Below are 17,791 nucleotides of genomic sequence, written 5' to 3'. Positions count from 1 at the left end.
ACCTCAAAGTGCTACAGCAGGGGTCTCAAACATGCGGCCCGAGACGTTATTTTGCGGCTTGCACCTTGATGTGAAAGTTTAATGTTGGTGCGGCCCGCGAGTTTTATCTGAATGGCGCTTTACAGCGTCATACTTGTATACCCTCGATTTTTCTAGGAGACTCCCAATTTTCACTGCCCCTCCAGGGGTAACCATTCTCCCGAATTTCACGCAAACAACAATATTCAGGGGACACCGTTGTAGCACTGCCTTCAGCGTCCTCTACAACCTGTACAAACAGCGTCCCAGCCCAGCAAAATTATGTATTTGGCTTCTGTAGATGCAAAAAGTAACTGCAAGACATAGATGTTCAACAGCCACACAGGTCTCACTGAGGGTGGCCGTATAAACAACTTTAACACTGTTACAAATAAGCGCCACACTGTGAACCGACACCAAACAAGAATGACAAACACATTTTGGGAGAACATCCACACCGTAACACAACATTAACACAACAGAACAAATACCCAGTACCCCATGCAGCCCTAACTATTACGGGCTACAATATACACCCCCAACACGTGACTGGGCCGGCACACATAGTATGGTGGAAAAGCGGACGAGACGGCAGGTTGTAGAGGACGCTAAAGGCAGTGCAATCACGGCACGCCCTTAATATTGTTGACCAGGTGAAAAGCGGGAGAATGAATGCCCCTGGAGATTGTCGGGAGGGGCACTGATATCCGGGTGTTTCCCGGAAAGATCGCGAGTGTTGGCAAGTATGTTGCCATTGCGGGAAAGCCATACAAAAAAGGTGAATTCGTTAAAAAGTGCATGTTAGATTTTTTAAAGAAATCTTTTCTTGCGGCCCAGCCTCACCCAGTTTCTGTATCCAGTGGCCCCCAGGTAAATTAAGTTTGACACCCCTGTGCTAAAGTGTATTAAAATAAAAATACCGAAAATAATAATAATAATGATAAAAAGACAATAAAAATAAATAAAATATAAAAACTAGTACAGCCTAATAGCTAGAACTAGTATGAATATATCTATAAAAAGGCTTTTTTTTAAAAGTCCCGCAGCGAGTGTGTTCAACAGCCATACAGGTCACACTGAGGGTGGCCGTATAAACAACTTTAACACTGTTACAAATATGTGCCACACTGTGAACCCACACCAAACAAGAATGACAAACACATTTTGGGAGAACATCCGCACCGTAACAAAACATAAACACACCAGTACAAATACCCAGAATCCCATGCAGCCCTAACTCTTACGGGCTACAATATACACCCCCAACCCACCCAACTCCACCCCCAACATGTGACTGGGCCGGCACACTGTTAGTATGGTGGAAAAGCGGACGAGACGGCAGGTTGTAGAGGACGCTAAAGGGCTTAACATTGTTGACCAGGTAAAAACCGGGAGAATGAATGCCCCTGGAGATTGTCGGGAGGGGCACTGATATCCGGGTGTTTCCCGGAAAGACCGCGAGTGTTGGCAAGTATTGCGGGAAAGCCATACAAAAAAGGTGAATTCGTTAAAAAGTGCATGTTAGATTTTTTTAAAGAAATCTTTTCTTGCGGCCCAGCCTCACCCAGTTTCTGCATCCAGTGGCCCCCAGGTAAACTGAGTTTGAGACCCCTGTGCTACAGTGTATTCAAATAATAATAAAAAGACAATAAAAATAAATAAAATATAAAAACTAAAACAGCCTAACAGCTAGAACTAGTATGCATATATCTATAAAAAGGCTTTTGTAAAAGAAGGGTTTTTAAGCCTTTTTTTTAAAAAGCATCCACAGTCTGTGGTGCCCTCAGGTAGTCAGGGCGAGCGCAGAAATCCCAGTCTCTCATACTTCGTAGCTTTTTCCTTGGAGGTTGGAGGACGTTAGCCTGTTTGGAGCAGAGGTGTCGTTTGGAGGATTTGGGGGTGAGTAGTTCTTTGAGTGTGGAGGAGGGCATTTCCACGGACGCACTGGTGAGTTAGTAGGGAAACGTTGTATTAAATCCTGAGTGGAACAGGAAGCCAGTGAAGGGATTTTAGAGTTGGTGATGATATATATTTCAATAATGGAAGTCTCACAATACACAACTAATAATAATAACGGTGCAAATAATCATAATATTGTTAGAAAGGAGGGGGGGGGGGGGGCGCGACATAATATTGTGAATAATTGACAGGCATGCGCTGTTTTGCTCTTAGGCGGTCTTCCAGCTCAATACTGGTGACATCTGCTGCCATGGCAACACCATTGTGTTTTCCACATCTCCCCCTCCCCCCCTAGGGCCACCTCCCTGCTCTGCTCTGCCCACAACCCAGCCTCCATACACCCGCTCCACCAGCACCTTTGTCCGCCTTATTATTATTGTCGCTATTACTGTTGTTTTTATTGACTTTATTATTATTTACACTATGCCTTGATACTATGTCACACTGAAGGGGGCAGTGAAGAGTAGGGGGGTGATACAAGTTAATATAAAAAAAGACAGAAGAGTGATATTTTTGTTGGTTTTTTCCCCCCCCCATTTTGCTCGGCAATGAATGAGGACTACCACTATAGACTTGACCCCAGCGATCGTCTTAACGGTCTAGGACAGAGGAGGAAGAAACCCAAGAAGGTAGATGACTGGATGTTTTTTTTGTTGTGATGATTGTTATTTTTACTACACGTTTTTTGTAATATTTCTAACAAGGTGGTGAGTAGTAGTAGTAGTAGTAGTAGTAGTAGTAGTAGTAGTATTAGTTGTAGTAGTAGTAGTATTAGCAGGAGAAGAAGGGACTCTCTCAATTGACAGGGTGGGTCCGCCTTCAGCGACCCCCTTTGTGTTCATTTCATCATTTTTGCAACAACATCAGCAGCATCCTGGCGCGCTTGAAGGGGTTTTGTGTATCTTGTCCAGTTTGACAACACACATGCATTTGGAAAATGTCATATTTTACTGTATTTTTTTTCTTCCCAGAAAATCACATTTATATCAGAAAAACATACTGTATATACTGTACAGTATGTATGTATATATATATATATATATATATATATATATATATATATATATATACATACATATATATACAGAAAATATGCATATGTTTGTAAATATATATATATATATATATATATATATATATATATATAGATACATATATATATACATAAAATATGCATATGTGTGTATATATATATATATATATACAATATCTATACGTATGCAAGTGTATATACATATATACACAATATCTATATACATGTAGGTATATGTATGTATTTATATATATGTATGTATGTATATATATATATGTGTGTGTGTGTGTGTATATGTATGTATATATAAATATATAATGCGTGTGTATATATATGTATGTATATAAATATCTATATATATGTAATATTTATATGTATGAATGTGTATATACATGTATACACAATATATGTAGATATATGTATGTATGTATGTATGTATATATATATATATATATATATATATATATGGGGTCTCAAATTCAATTTACCTGGGGGCCACTGGATGCAGAAACTGGGTGAGGCTGGGCCGCAAGAAAAGATTTCTTTAAAAAATCTAACATGCACTTTTTAACGAATTCACCTTTTTTGCATGGCTTTCCCGCAATGGCAAAATACTTGCCAACACTCGCGATTTTTCCGGGAAACACCCAGATATCAGTGCCCCTCCCGACAATCTCCAGGTGCATTCATTCTCCCGGTTTTCACCTGGTCAACAATATTAAGGGCGTGCCGTGATTGCACTGTCCTCTACAACCTGCCGTCTCGTCCGCTTTTCCACCATACTAACGGTGTGCCGGCCCAGTCACATGTTGGGTGCGGAGTTGGGTGGGTCGGAGGTGTATATTGTAGCCCATAAGAGTTAGGGCTGCATAGGATTCTGGGTATTTCTGTTGTGTTTATGTTGTGTTTATGTTGTGTTACGGTGCGGATGTTCTCCCAAAATGTGTTTGTCATTCTTGTTTGGTGTGGGTTCACAGTATGGCGCTCATTTGTAACAGTGTTAAAGTTGTTTATACGGCCACCCTCAGTGTGACCTGTGTGGCTGTTGAACAACTATGTCTTGCAGTCACTTTTTGCGTCTACAGTAGCCAAATACATCATGTTGCTGGGCTGGGACGCTGTTTGTACAGGTTGTAGAGGACGCTGAAGTCAGTGCTACAACGGTGTCCCCTGAATATTGTTGTTTGGGTGAAATTCGGGAGAATGGTTACCCCTGGAGGGGCAGTGAAAATTGGGAGTCTCCTAGAAAAATCGAGGGTATACAAGTATGACGCTGTAAAGTGCCATTCAGATAAAACTCACAGGCCGCTCCAACATTAAACTTTCACATCAAGGTGCGGGCCGCAAAATAACGTCTTGCGGGCCGCATGTTTGAGACCCCTTATATATATATATATATATATATATATATATATATATATATATATATATATATATATATATATATATATATATATATAGTCTTGGACTTAGATTGGTCAGATCAAGTCTTAGTCTTAGATTGGTCAGATCTAGTTTTGGACCTAGATTGGTCATATCTAGTCTTACACTTATATTGGTCAGATCTAGTCTTGGACTTAGATTTGTCAGAGTTAAATGTGACGAACCCCAAAATGCAGAGATGGAGGCAGGCATGGAGTGAGAAAACATGATTTAATTCAAACGAAAAAAGAACAAACAAAAGGGGTACAACCAAAAGCGCGCAAGTGGGCGGATAACAAACTAAGGGAGCTAGCATGGAAACTAGCAAAAACAAAAAGCGGCATAGCGTGGAAGCTAGCGGGTAGCGAGCAGGAAAACAGAAGTTGTACTTGTAAAATAAAAGAACAAACTGGAAGCAGGGAACAAAAAAACAGTAAGTTACGAATAAAGCTTACCGCTACGCTGCAAAGACACAACAAGGTACGACATGACAGGAGCGATAATACATGACACGAGAGCGACAATAAACCAGCACCGACTGGTGGAACAAAGCAGGTAAAATAGGAGCGGATTGACGCCAGGTGTGGCCATGTGCCAATCAGCCGCATCTGAGTGGAAACAAAGCACTCGGGGAGACAAACAGGAAGCTGAACCAGAATAAGAGTGCTGACAGGAACTAAGGTCAGGAAATAGTAAACACACAGAGGAAAAACTAAAACACAAACAAACTGTCAGTGGCAAGCCTGACAAGATTGGTCAAATCAAGCCTTGGACTTAGATTGGTCAGATCAAGTCTTAGACTTAGATCGGACAGACCCAAATCCTAGTCTTAGATTGGCCAGATCTAATCTTGGACTTAGATTGGTCAGATCTAGTCTTAGACTTAGATTGGTCGGATCTAGTGTCAGACATAGATAGGTCAAATCTAGTCCAGCGGCAGGTGCCAAAACCCCAAATATTTATACTCCAAAACCAGGAGGGTGTGCCTGGGTAAAGATGTTTTTTCCCTATCATAGTGAGAAAAACAACTGTTCAGATGCAAACAAACAATCCTAACTGTCAAAGCCAATCCATTGAGGGTGTGGCAGAACCATCGCTGTGGATCAACTACTACCAGTCCAGAATAGTCAGAATCCCCTACGTTAGCATTCCAAATGTCATTCTGGTCACTTTCTGTGAGCAGAATATTTCCAACTCCTGTTATTTGTAGGCGGCTAAAATGCGTAGTCTTTTAGGAAAAGTTTGAAAGGACAGTGTTGTATGTGGGAGACGTGGTGTCTCAGACAATAAAGCTATTTCGGACATTCTTCCATATGTGTTTCTGTTTGGTATTTCTCCAGCAATGGTCATGTGGGGACATGAACGATGGTATTTTGAGAAGTAATCATTGAAGTCGGACATCACTGAAGGCCTAGGTGGGAAACGCACGGCCTGCGACCGGTATCAACGAACTATATATAACCATATATAGACCATTGCCGAACACAGTAGGCACTGATCCAAGTAAAACTAGTTTTTAAGAAATTAAAAATGTATATTTTTCCGTAGGATGGTGATGCTGTTTACAGTAGAAGGCTATGATAGCTACACAACAACAGGAGCTAACATTACTAACGCGCCATTTACAAATTTGTCAGAGTTAGTTTGTGACGAACACCAAGATACAGAGATGTAGGCAGGCATGGAGTGAGAAAACATGATCTAATTAAAATTAAACAAGAACAAACAAAAGGGGTACAACCAAAAGCGCGCACGTGGGCGGATAACAAACTAAGGGAGCTAGCATGGGAGCTAGAAAACAAAAAGGAGACTCAGCATGGAAGCTAGCAAAAACAAAAAGGGACCTAGCGTGGAAGCTATCGGGTAGCGAGCAGGAAAACAGAAGTTGTACAAACTGGAAGCAGGGCGGTAAGTTACAAACATCAAACAAATATAGCACCATCTTTTCTGGTCACCTTCTGTGAGCAGAATGTTTCTAACTCCTGTTATCACCTACCCGGTGATCGGTAGGTTGTCAGTTCAAACCCCGGCCGAGTCATACCAAAGACTATAAATATGGAACCCATTACCTCCCTGCTTGGCATTCAGCATCAAGGGTAGGAAATGGGGGTTTAATCACCAAAAATGATTCCCTGCCACGGCCCCCGCTGCTGCTCACTGCTCCCCTCACCTCCCAGGGGGTGATCAAGGGTGATGGGTCAAATGCAGAGAATAATTTCGCCACACCTCGTGAGTGTGTGACAATCGTTGGCACTTTAACTTTATGTGATGTAGACTTAATCACAAAGTCTTTTGGGAATGATTGAAAGGACAGTGTTGTATGTCAGAGACAATAAGAACCAAATTCTGATATTCTTCCATCTAATTTTGGATTTTTTTTGTATCATATCATCATGACACAATTCTATTTGTTTTTAAAGGTGTACTACAGGTTCTAGCACTCACCTCTATCCCCTTATTGAATCACATTGTTTCTAGGTCAGTAGAAAAGACTTAATCCTCCGCTCTAAGAATACACACTTAGTGTTGTTCACGCCCATGTGTGTTAATACCTCAAACTCACTAATCCACCTGGGTCTGGCATTTAGGTTTCTTCTTCATCTCCTTTTTTTTTTTGGGACATCTTATACGCCAAGTTATGCACTATACACCGAAAGGTAATTCCATGAAAAGGGCAGCCCTGGTTTTAATTTTGGGGAGCATCCGTGATTGTAGACATGGTGGTCGGTGAGTCGGGACAGGTAAGAGGTTTTGTCATTTTAGGTTTTGAACAGTAAAATGGCCAAAAGCTTAGGGAGTGACATCAATTTTTGTGCTTTGATGCTTATTTTTTTGGTTGTTTTTCATGCCAACTAAAATAGATTCTGGTATCAATAGACTCGTAAAATAAGGTTTTAAAAATACCGACGCTGCATAGTTCCAAAAACACCGACTGTAAGTCAATCCCCAAGCTTTTGCAACGATGGAGGCGATGAAAAACTAAGTACAGAACTTACTAGAATGGAATAAAATAGAATATAAAGCACTTTATTGATCCCAGGGGGAAATTCCGCACCGAAGTTCGTTCACACTGGGTATTTTTTACATGTGAATAATATAGATACAGTATTATATAATTTTATTATATATCTATTATATGGAATTATTCACGTGAATAACATAAATACAGTCTAATATACAGCTTTATTCATATGTGAATAATATAAATACAGTCTATTATACAGCATTATTCTCATGTGAATAACATAAATACAGTCTATTATACAACAATATTCACATGTGAACAACAGTCTAATATACAGCATTATTCATATGTGAATAATATAAATAGTCTATTATACAGCATTATTCATATGTGAATAATATAGTCTATTATACAGCATTATTCACAAGTGAATAACATAAATACAGTCTATTATACAACAATATTTACATCTGAATAACAAATAAAGTCTATAATACAGCATTATTTACATGTGAATAACATAAATACAGTCTATTATACAACAATATTTACATGTGAATAACAAATACAGTCTATTATACAGCATTATTCACATGTGAATAACATAAATACAGTCTATTATACGGCATTATACACATGTGAATACCATAAATAGTCTATTATACAGCATTATTCACATGTGAATAACAAATAGTCTATTTTACAGCATTATTCATATGTGAATAACATAAATACAGTCTATTATACAGCATTATTCACATGTGAATAACATACATACAGTCCATTATACAGCTTTATTCACATGTGAATAACAAATACTGTCTATCATAAAGCATTATTCACATGTGAATAACATAAATACAGTCTATTATACAGCATTATTCACATGTGAATAACATAAATACAGTCTATTATACAGCATTATTCACATGTGAATAACATAGTCTATTATACAGCATTATTCACATGTGAATATGGTGAATACAGTCCATTATATAGCATTATTCACATGTGAATAACATACAGTGTATTATACGACATTATTCACATGTGAATACCATAAATATAGTCTATTATACAGCATTATTCACATGTGAATAACAAATACAGTCTATTATACAGCATTATTCACATGTGAATAACATAAATACAGTCTAATATACACCATTATTCATATGTGAATAAAACAAATAAAGTCTATTTTACAGCATTATTCACATGTGAATAACAAATACAGTCTATTATACGGCATTATTCACATGTGAATAACATAAATACAGTCTATTATACAGCATTATTCACATGTGAATAAAAAATACAGTCTATTATACAGCATTATTCACATGTGAATAACATAAATACAGTCTAATATACAGCATTATTCATATGTGAATAAAATAAATAAAGTCTATTATACAGCATTATTCACATGTGAATAACAAATACAGTCTATTATAGGGCATTATTTACATGTGATTAACATAAATACAGTCTAATATACAGCATAATTCATACATGAATAATATAAAGTCTATTATACAGCATTATTTACATGTGAATAACATAAATACGGTCTATTATACAGCATTTTTCACATGTGAATAACATGAATACAGTCTATTATACAGCATTATTCACATGTGAATAACATAAATACAGTCTAATATACAGCATTATTCATATGTGAATAACATAAATACAGTTTAATATACAGCAATATTTACATTTGAATAATATAAATAAAGTATATTATACAACATTATTTACATGTGAGTAAATTATACAGCAATATTTACATTTGAATAACAAATACAGTCTATTATACAGCATTATTCACATGTGAATAACAAATACAGTCTATTATACAGCATTATACACATGTGAATAACATAAATACAGTCTATTACACAGCATTATTCACATGTGAATAACAGCATTATTCACATGTGAATATGGTGAATACAGTCCATTATACAGCATTATTCACATGTGAATATGGTGAATACAGTCTATTATACAGCATTATTCACATGTGAATAGCATAAATACAGTCTATTTTACGACATTATTCACACGTGAATACCATAAATAATCTATTATAGAGCATTTTTCACATGTGAATAACAAATACAGTCTATTATACAGCATTACTCACATGTGAATAACATAAATGCAGTCTATTATACAGCATTATTCACATGTGAATAACAAATACAGTCTATTATACAGCATTATTCACATGTGAATAACAAATGCAGTCTATTATACAGCATTATTCACATGTGAATAACAAGTACAGTCTATTATACAGCATTATTCACATGTGAATAATATATAGTCTAGTATACAGCATTATTCACATGTGAATAGCATAAATACAGTCTATTATACGACATTATTCACATGTGAATACCATAAATAGTCTATTATACAGCATTTTTCACATGTGAATAACATAAATGCAGTCTATTATACAGCATTATTCACATGTGAATAACAAATACAGTCTATTATACAGCATTATTCACATGTGAATAACAAATACAATCTATTATACAGCATTATTCACATGTGAATAATATATATCCATTAAACATTTAAGTGCAGTCAAGAAGGAACATATGCATTATACAGTCTGACGGCTGTCGATATAAAGAACCTCCAGTGTCGTTCCGTGTTGCATTTAGGGAGTCTGAGCCTTCCACAGGATGTGCTCATTCTCTCTGCCAGGTCCGAGTGTAGTGGGTGGGAGGTGTTGTCCATAATGGCTAAGAGCTTTGCTAGACTCCTCCTCTCTGACACCACCGCCAGAGAGTCTAGCTCCACTCCCGCCACGTTACTGGCCTACCTTACCAACTTGTCCAGTCTGTTTGCGTCCCCCGCTCTCAGTCCGCTACCCCAGCAGGCCACGGCGTACAAGAACGTTGAAGGATCCTAGCCTCCTGAGGAAGTAGAGACGGTGACCCTTCTTTGAGAGTGCCTCAGCGTGTTTTGACCCATTCAGCTTGTGGTCCATGTGTACTCCAAGGTATTTATCATCCTCAACCATGTCCACATCCACCCCCTTGATGGAAACAGGGTTCGCCGGAGTAGTCCTCCTTCCCAGGTCCACAACCAGCTCCTTGGTTTTCGTCACCATACTTGAAAACCTTGAGACTTCCGATTTCGGCAGGTTGGGGGGTGGGGTGGCGGGTGCGTGATTGGGGCAGGGGCGTGGTTGGGGGCGTGGTTAAGAGGGGAGGAGTATATTTACAGCTAGAATTCACCAAGTCAAGTATTTCATATGTATATATATAAGAAATACTTGACTTTAAGTGAATGAATGTATGAATATACATTATATATATATATATATATATATATATATATATATATATATATATATCAATCAATCAATCAATGTTTACTTATATAGCCCTAAATCACTAGTGTCTCAAAGGGCTGCACAAACCACTACGACATCCTCGGTAGGCCCACATAAGGGCAAGGAAAACTCACACCCAGTGGGACATCGGTGACAATAATGACCCAGTGGGACGTCGGTCACAATGATGACTATGAGAACATGATACTGTGATACTGATGATACTGATGACTATGAGAACATATGAGAACATGATACTGTGAAAGATCAATCCTTAATGGATCCAACACAGTCGCGAGAGTCCAGTCCAAAGCGGATCCAACACAGCAGCGAGAGTCCCGTTCACAGCGGAGCCAGTAGGAAACCATCCCAAGCGGAGGCTGATCAGCAGCGCAGAGATGTCTCCAGCCGATACACAGGCGAGCAGTACATGGCCACCGGATCGGACCGGACTCCCTCCACAAAGGAGAGTGGGACATAGAAGAAAAAGAAGAGAAACGGCAGATCAACTGGTCTAAAAAGGGAGTCTATTTAAAGGCTAGAGTATACAAATGAGTTTTAAGGTGAGACTTAAATGCTTCTACTGAGGTGGCATCTCGAACTGTTACCGGGAGGGCATTCCAGAGTACTGGAGCCCGAAATGAAAAAGCTCTACAGCCCGCAGACTTTTTTTGGGCTTTGGGGATCACTAATAAGCCGGAGTCCTTTGAACGCAGATTTCTTGCCGGGACATATGGTACAATACAATCGGCAAGATAGGATGGAGCTAGACCGTGTAGTATTTTATACGTAAGTAGTAAAACCTTAAAGTCACATCTTAAGTGCACAGGAAGCCAGTGCAGGTGAGCCAGTACAGGCGTAATGTGATCAAACTTTCTTGTTCTTGTCAAAAGTCTAGCAGCCGCATTTTGTACCAACTGTAATCTTTTAATGCTAGACATGGGGAGACCCGAAAATAATACGTTACAGTAGTCGAGGCGAGACGTAACAAACGCATGGATAATGATCTCAGCGTCTTTAGTGGACAGAATGGAGCGAATTTTAGCGATATTGCGGAGATGAAAGAAGGCCGTTTTAGTAACGCTTTTAATGTGTGCCTCAAAGGAGAGAGTTGGGTCGAAGATAATACCCAGATTTTTTACCGTGTCGCCTTGTTTAATTGTTTGGTTGTCAAATGTTAGAGTTGTATTATTAAATAGAGTTCGGTGTCTAGCAGGACCGATAATCAGCATTTCCGTTTTTTTGGCGTTGAGTTGCAAAAAGTTACCGGACATCCATTGTTTAATTTCATTAAGACACGCCTCCAGCTGACTACAATCCGGCATGTTGGTCAGCTTTAGGGGCATGTAGAGTTGGGTGTCATCAGCATAACAGTGAAAGCTAACACCGTATTTGCGTATGATGTCACCTAGCAGCAGCATGTAGATGCTGAAGAGTGCAGGGCCAAGGACCGAACCCTGGGGAACTCCACACGTTACCTTAACGTAGTCCGAGGTCACATTGTTATGGGAGACACACTGCATCCTATCAGTAAGATAAGAGTTAAACCAAGACAGGGCTAAGTCTGACATACCAATTCGTGTTTTGATACGTTCTAATAAAATATTATGATCGACAGTATCGAAAGCAGCGCTAAGATCGAGGAGCAGCAACATAGATGACGCATCAGAATCCATCGTTAGCAATAGATCATTAGTCATTTTTGCGAGGGCTGTCTCCGTCGAGTGATTTGCTCTGAAACCGGATTGATAGGTTTCACATAGATTGTTAGACGCTAAGTGTTCATTTAACTGCTCCGCAACAATTTTTTCGAGGATTTTTGAAATAAAGGGAAGGTGAGACACCGGTCGGTAGTTTACCATGAGGTCAGGATCGAGGTTAGGTCTTTTAAGAAGAGGATGAATAACCGCTTTTTTGAATGCTAGGGGAACAGTGCCCGAGGAAAGTGATAAGTTTATAATATTTAGCACTGATGGACCTAATAATACAAAGAGCTCCTTGATCAGTTTCCCAGGAAGAGGGTCAAGTAAACATGTTGTTTGTTTTATTCCATTTACACGTTGTAACAATTCCTCTAATGTTATTTCCTCAAAACGAGAGAAACTATTTTGGAGGGCAGTATCCGCCGTATATACCATCGTGTCAGTGTTAATAGAACCCCGTTGTAGCTGGGACGCATTGTCTTTAATCTCCTTTCTAATGACTTCAATTTTCTTACTAAAGAATTGCATAAAGTCATCAGCTGAGTGGGTGGAGCTACTGGAATGAGTCCCTTGTTGGGTTAGCGATGCTACCGTACTAAACAAAAATTTAGGATCGTTTTTATTACGGTGGATGAGATTTGAGTAATAATTAGCTTTAGCTAAGGTAAGCATGCGTTTATAAGTTATTAAACCATCACTCCATGCTTGATGGTGCACCTCAAGTTTAGTCGTGCGCCATTTGCGTTCCAGCTTTCTGCATAATAATTTCTGAGCTCTAGTTTCTTCAGTAAACCACGGGGTGCGCTTTTTTGGAGCCTTTTTTAACTTTAGCGGTGCTATGTTATCAATGGTTTCGCGCAGGGCGTCGTTAAAGTTGTTAGTGAGGTTATCAATAGAGCCCACATATTTTGGGAATGGTGCCATTACCGAGGGCAGTAGGTCAGCAAGAGTTGTCGTTGTGGCTGTATTAATGTTGCGGCTGCTATAGCAGTTATTATTATTATTAGTTTGACGAACATGCGTCTGAACCTCGAATTTTATAAGGTAATGATCGGACAATACTTTAGTATACGGGAGTATCGTAACTTTGGAAGCGGTGATACCCCTGACAAGCACTAGGTCTATCGTATTACCGTTGCGATGCGTGGGTTCATTTATTATTTGTGTGAGACCACAGCTATCAATTATAGTCTGGAGCGCTACGCACGGTGGGTCCGATGGGGTATTCATATGGATATTAAAGTCCCCCATTATGATTATATTATCGGCGTGTGTCACTAGATCAGCAACGAACCCTGAGAATTCATTGATAAAGTCCGAATAGGGCCCTGGGGGGCGGTAGATAACAGCCAGGTGTAGAGGCAGCGGTGTGACAGACCTCATAGTAAGCACCTCAAACGATTTATATTTATTATTTATGTTAGGACTAAGGTTAAAGTTTTCATTGTATATTAGTGCGACCCCCCCACCCCTTTTAAGCGGACGGGCAATATGCGCATGTGTAAAGTTAGGAGGACATGCCTCATTTAGCGCAAAAAAGTTGTTTGGTTTAAGCCAGGTTTCACTGAGACCGATGACGTTAAGATTGTTGTCTCTGATAATATCATTAACTAACAACGTTTTGGGAGACAATGATCTTATGTTTAAAAAACCTATATTATAGGTAGTGGGCTGTTTTAGGGAATTTTTGATCAAATTATCCATAGTAGCAATATTAATAATGTTGTGTTTATTATGCCCAGTGCATTCAGTATAATTACGATCATATTTAGGAATTGATACGACGGGAATGTTCCGATTGTCTGATTGTTGCTTTGATAAACTGCACGCATCATGGTTAGCCTCCTCAGTAACAGGGATTTTCCGATTGTTTGTTTGTTGCTTTGATAAACTGCACGCATCATAGTTAGCCACCTCAGTAACGGGGATTTTTCGATTGTTTGTTTGTTGCTTTGATAAACTGCACACATCATAGTTTGCCACCTCGGTAAAACACATGTCCAACTCTGAAACACTCAAAGCAGAAAAAACTTGTTCTAATTTAACAGACTCCTTACCCAGACCAGTAGTCTCGCATCTTTCATCTAAATCCGTCTTCAGGATGGAGGGAAGTGGTGTTCTGTGGGGATTAGCCTTCTGCTTTGTTTTAAGCCCCGCTCGGCATCCGCGTTTCCGATCACACCGCTGGCGTCTGCTCCGTAGACGGCCCCCGCTGCTACTAGACTCCCCTGCTTCACAGGCCGCTGGATGTAGCCGCCGACGTATTCCCATGCTAGTTAGCATGTTTAGCACGCACGTGTCTATCAGTCCAAAACGGCCCGATATGTCCATATCCAGAAGTGTCTGGCGGTCGTACGTGATCACGGAGTGACCACGATGCGAGCCAGCCATGAAGTTTGCAGAACTGTCCGGCATTTCCGCCAAATGTTCCATCTTTAGCAAGAGCACCGCAGTGTCGCAGCCCGTCCGGGCGCCGCCATCTTGCTTTTTATATATATATATATATATATATATATATATATATATATATATATATATATATGAGAAATACTTGAATTTCAGTGTTCATTTATTTACACATATACACACACATAACACTCATCTACTCATTGTTGAGTTAAGGGTTGAATTGTACAACCTTGTTCAATTCTCCGTCACTATTTTTCTAACCATTTCTGATGATGCATTGCTGTGTGGTACGCACAAAAGTGCTTTCATCAAATGCACTACAGTCTGGAATCTTCCATCTCTCCCGAGCATGGCCAAAAAAACGGTCAATCTTTTCTTGCTGAGGAAGATCTTCTCTGCCTAGCACTTGGTAGTCCACTACTTCTTCCCGGAGGCTATTCAGGTCCAATCACAGCTGCGACTTGGAACTGCCAAGCATATTTCTTCATCTTACTCGTCGTCAGCGTCGCCATGGCTGTATCTTCTTCGTTGTTCTGCTTCGTCTCCTTGTTGTGTGCGCAGTTGTGCACTGCACTCTCTAAACGCCGTTGATGTTAATGTCTTATATGCATGTAAAGTAGATGGCAGTATTGTCCTGTTTAGGAGTGTCACAACATTGCTGTTTACGGCAGACAAACTGCTTTACGGTAGACGAAAACGTGACTGCTGTTGTTGTGTGTTGTTACCGCGCTGGGAGGACGTTAATGAAATCGCCTAACAATAAACCCACATAAGAAACCAAGAATTCGCCCTCGATCATTCTACAGTTAAAACGTCATTGGGCAAGCACGCTGTTTATATTGTGGGAAAGCGGATGTAAAAACAGGCTGTTGACACGTCACTCAGGTCCGCATGGAGCTGGAGGGGGCGTGGCCTCCAGCTCCGCCTGAATTACGGGAGATTTTCGGTAGAAAATTTGTCCCTGGAAGTTTTCGAGAGAGGAGCTGAATTTCAGTTAAAAAAAATATTCAGTAGAAGAATGGACTCCAGGGAGGGGGTCCAGACTGAGGCCAAGGGAAAAAAACTCACAGCCATAGCACACATACAGAAGTTACATAGAATTCAAAAAACTTGCAACAAAGGGGGAAGTGGGCGCTACTGTATAAGCGCAACTCAGCCGTCCATCGCCCCTAAAGGGAATCAAGCGGTGGGGGTGGAGGGAGTGTATGTGTGCATATGCTCATTGTCCAGGGTGTAGTGTTGTTGTGTCTATAGGCCTAGAGCCGCTCTGCAGGCAGTGCAAGCAAAGTTAAACTCCCGGGTGTTGTTGAGTAGGGCGGGAGGTCCGAGCGTCCATCACTGAGGTGTCCTCGGGGGGATGTTTTCAAAACCAGCCTGGAATATTGAATATTTACATCCATGTGTTATTTTATTCTGTTTCATTTATGATAACCCGAATCACATTTCATTTTTATACTGTTTTATAACAGTTATTTATAATTATTATTACGTTATTTACACTTAAATTTATTAAAAAAAAAACATATTTATTTCCATTTTGTACTGTCTTTTCATTACAGCTCTTAACTGAACAGTATTAATTAAATATTAATTTTATATTTTTTTATTATCTTATCGATAATGTTAATAATATGGTGTATGGTATCATTCGAATTAAAAGGCGCACTTAAAATCCTTTCATTTACTCAAAACTCGACAGTGCGCCTTATAACCCGGTGCGCCTACTGTACGGGATAATTCTGGTCGTGCTTACCTACTTCGAAGCTATTTTATTTGGTACGTGGTGAAATAAGTGTGACCAGTAGATGGCAGTCACACATTAGAGATACGTGTAGACTGCAATATGATGGCAGTCACACATAAGAGATATGTGCAGACTGCCTTATGACTCAAGTAAACAACACCAAAATTTCATATGAAAATATAGAACATTACACACGGCGTTCAAAAATCTATCAGAATGTTTTAGTAGGACTTTGGTAAGCTATGAAGCGGCACAGCTTGATGTATTGTACTATGCTTCAACATCGGAGTACAGTGGAGGGTCTTTTTAAAGGCTAGAGCAGGGGTGTCAGAACTTTTTCCACTGAAGGCCACACACAGAAAAATTAAACCATGCGGTGGCCGTTATGATATTTTTCATTTTCAAACCATAACAAACTATATGGATTCTTTTTTTTTTCTTTTTTTTTTACCTTTAGGACTCCCAGGGACCGTCATTAACATGTTAAAAATAAGTCAAATTATTATTTTCATTTTTTATGTAACGCTTACAGCAAATCTCTATATCAACTTCAGGTTGATATAAAGGTTTTATGCCTTTTCAGTCAAACACAACTTTGTTTTTTTTATAGTAAAACTGAAATATGCAGTATTTCCCCCATTGCCCAAAACATTAAGAAAGCAATGTTTGATCTGAAGTAATTGGAACCCTAAAAAGATCAATAACGCCAGACACCATTGATTTAAATGTATTATTATTTCTGAGTAATCACAGTGAAAAAATAAATAAAATCCGACTAAATATATTTGGGATCCAAAAGGTCCCCCACTCAAAGTGATACATTTTTATTATTTGTTTTACTTTCAACACTTAAGTTACGAGATCAACTTCAGATATACCTGTCGATTTTACGTTTGAACAATTATTTTGTTGGTTTTATGCTGTTTTGTCAAAGAAAACACTGTTTTTATATGGTAACTACACAGTATATGCACATAATATTGTCTACATAAAACATTATAAAGTGAAATATTTCAATTAATTGGAGCCTTAAAAAAAGTTCTATTACTACCAATACTCTAAATAGGTCAATAATTCATTATAAAAAAAATATTTTTTAAACTTTTTTTTTTTTAGCATTGGCAAAAAGGGCAAAATAAAGAAAAACAAACTGTCAAAGTTAGTTTGTGACAAA

The 17,791-nt window shown here is 39.1% G+C and overlaps 1 protein-coding gene across 2 annotated transcripts in view; it reads left to right on the top strand.

Moving 5' to 3' along the window:
- The first annotated feature begins 2,403 nt into the window (after positions 1 to 2,403).
- Positions 2,404 to 17,791, top strand: part of LOC133560904 (ankyrin-2-like) — a 148,913-nt gene continuing 133,525 nt past the window's right edge. Inside the window, exon 1 of one of the 2 annotated variants that reach the window (XM_061913933.1) lies at positions 2,404 to 2,606. In XM_061913933.1, the coding sequence (XP_061769917.1) occupies positions 2,526 to 2,606 (81 nt within the window). In that variant the 5' untranslated portion in view covers positions 2,404 to 2,525. Of the gene's footprint in view, positions 2,607 to 7,034; positions 7,174 to 17,791 lie in introns of those variants that run through there. The other variant, XM_061913934.1, reaches the window with a different exon arrangement.

The sequence above is a fragment of the Nerophis ophidion genome, linkage group LG10 (assembly GCF_033978795.1).
Source record: "Nerophis ophidion isolate RoL-2023_Sa linkage group LG10, RoL_Noph_v1.0, whole genome shotgun sequence".
Lineage (NCBI taxonomy): Eukaryota > Metazoa > Chordata > Actinopteri > Syngnathiformes > Syngnathidae > Nerophis > Nerophis ophidion.
The sequence above is the reverse complement of the archived record's forward strand: the minus strand, read 5'-3'. Positions and strand labels throughout refer to the sequence as shown.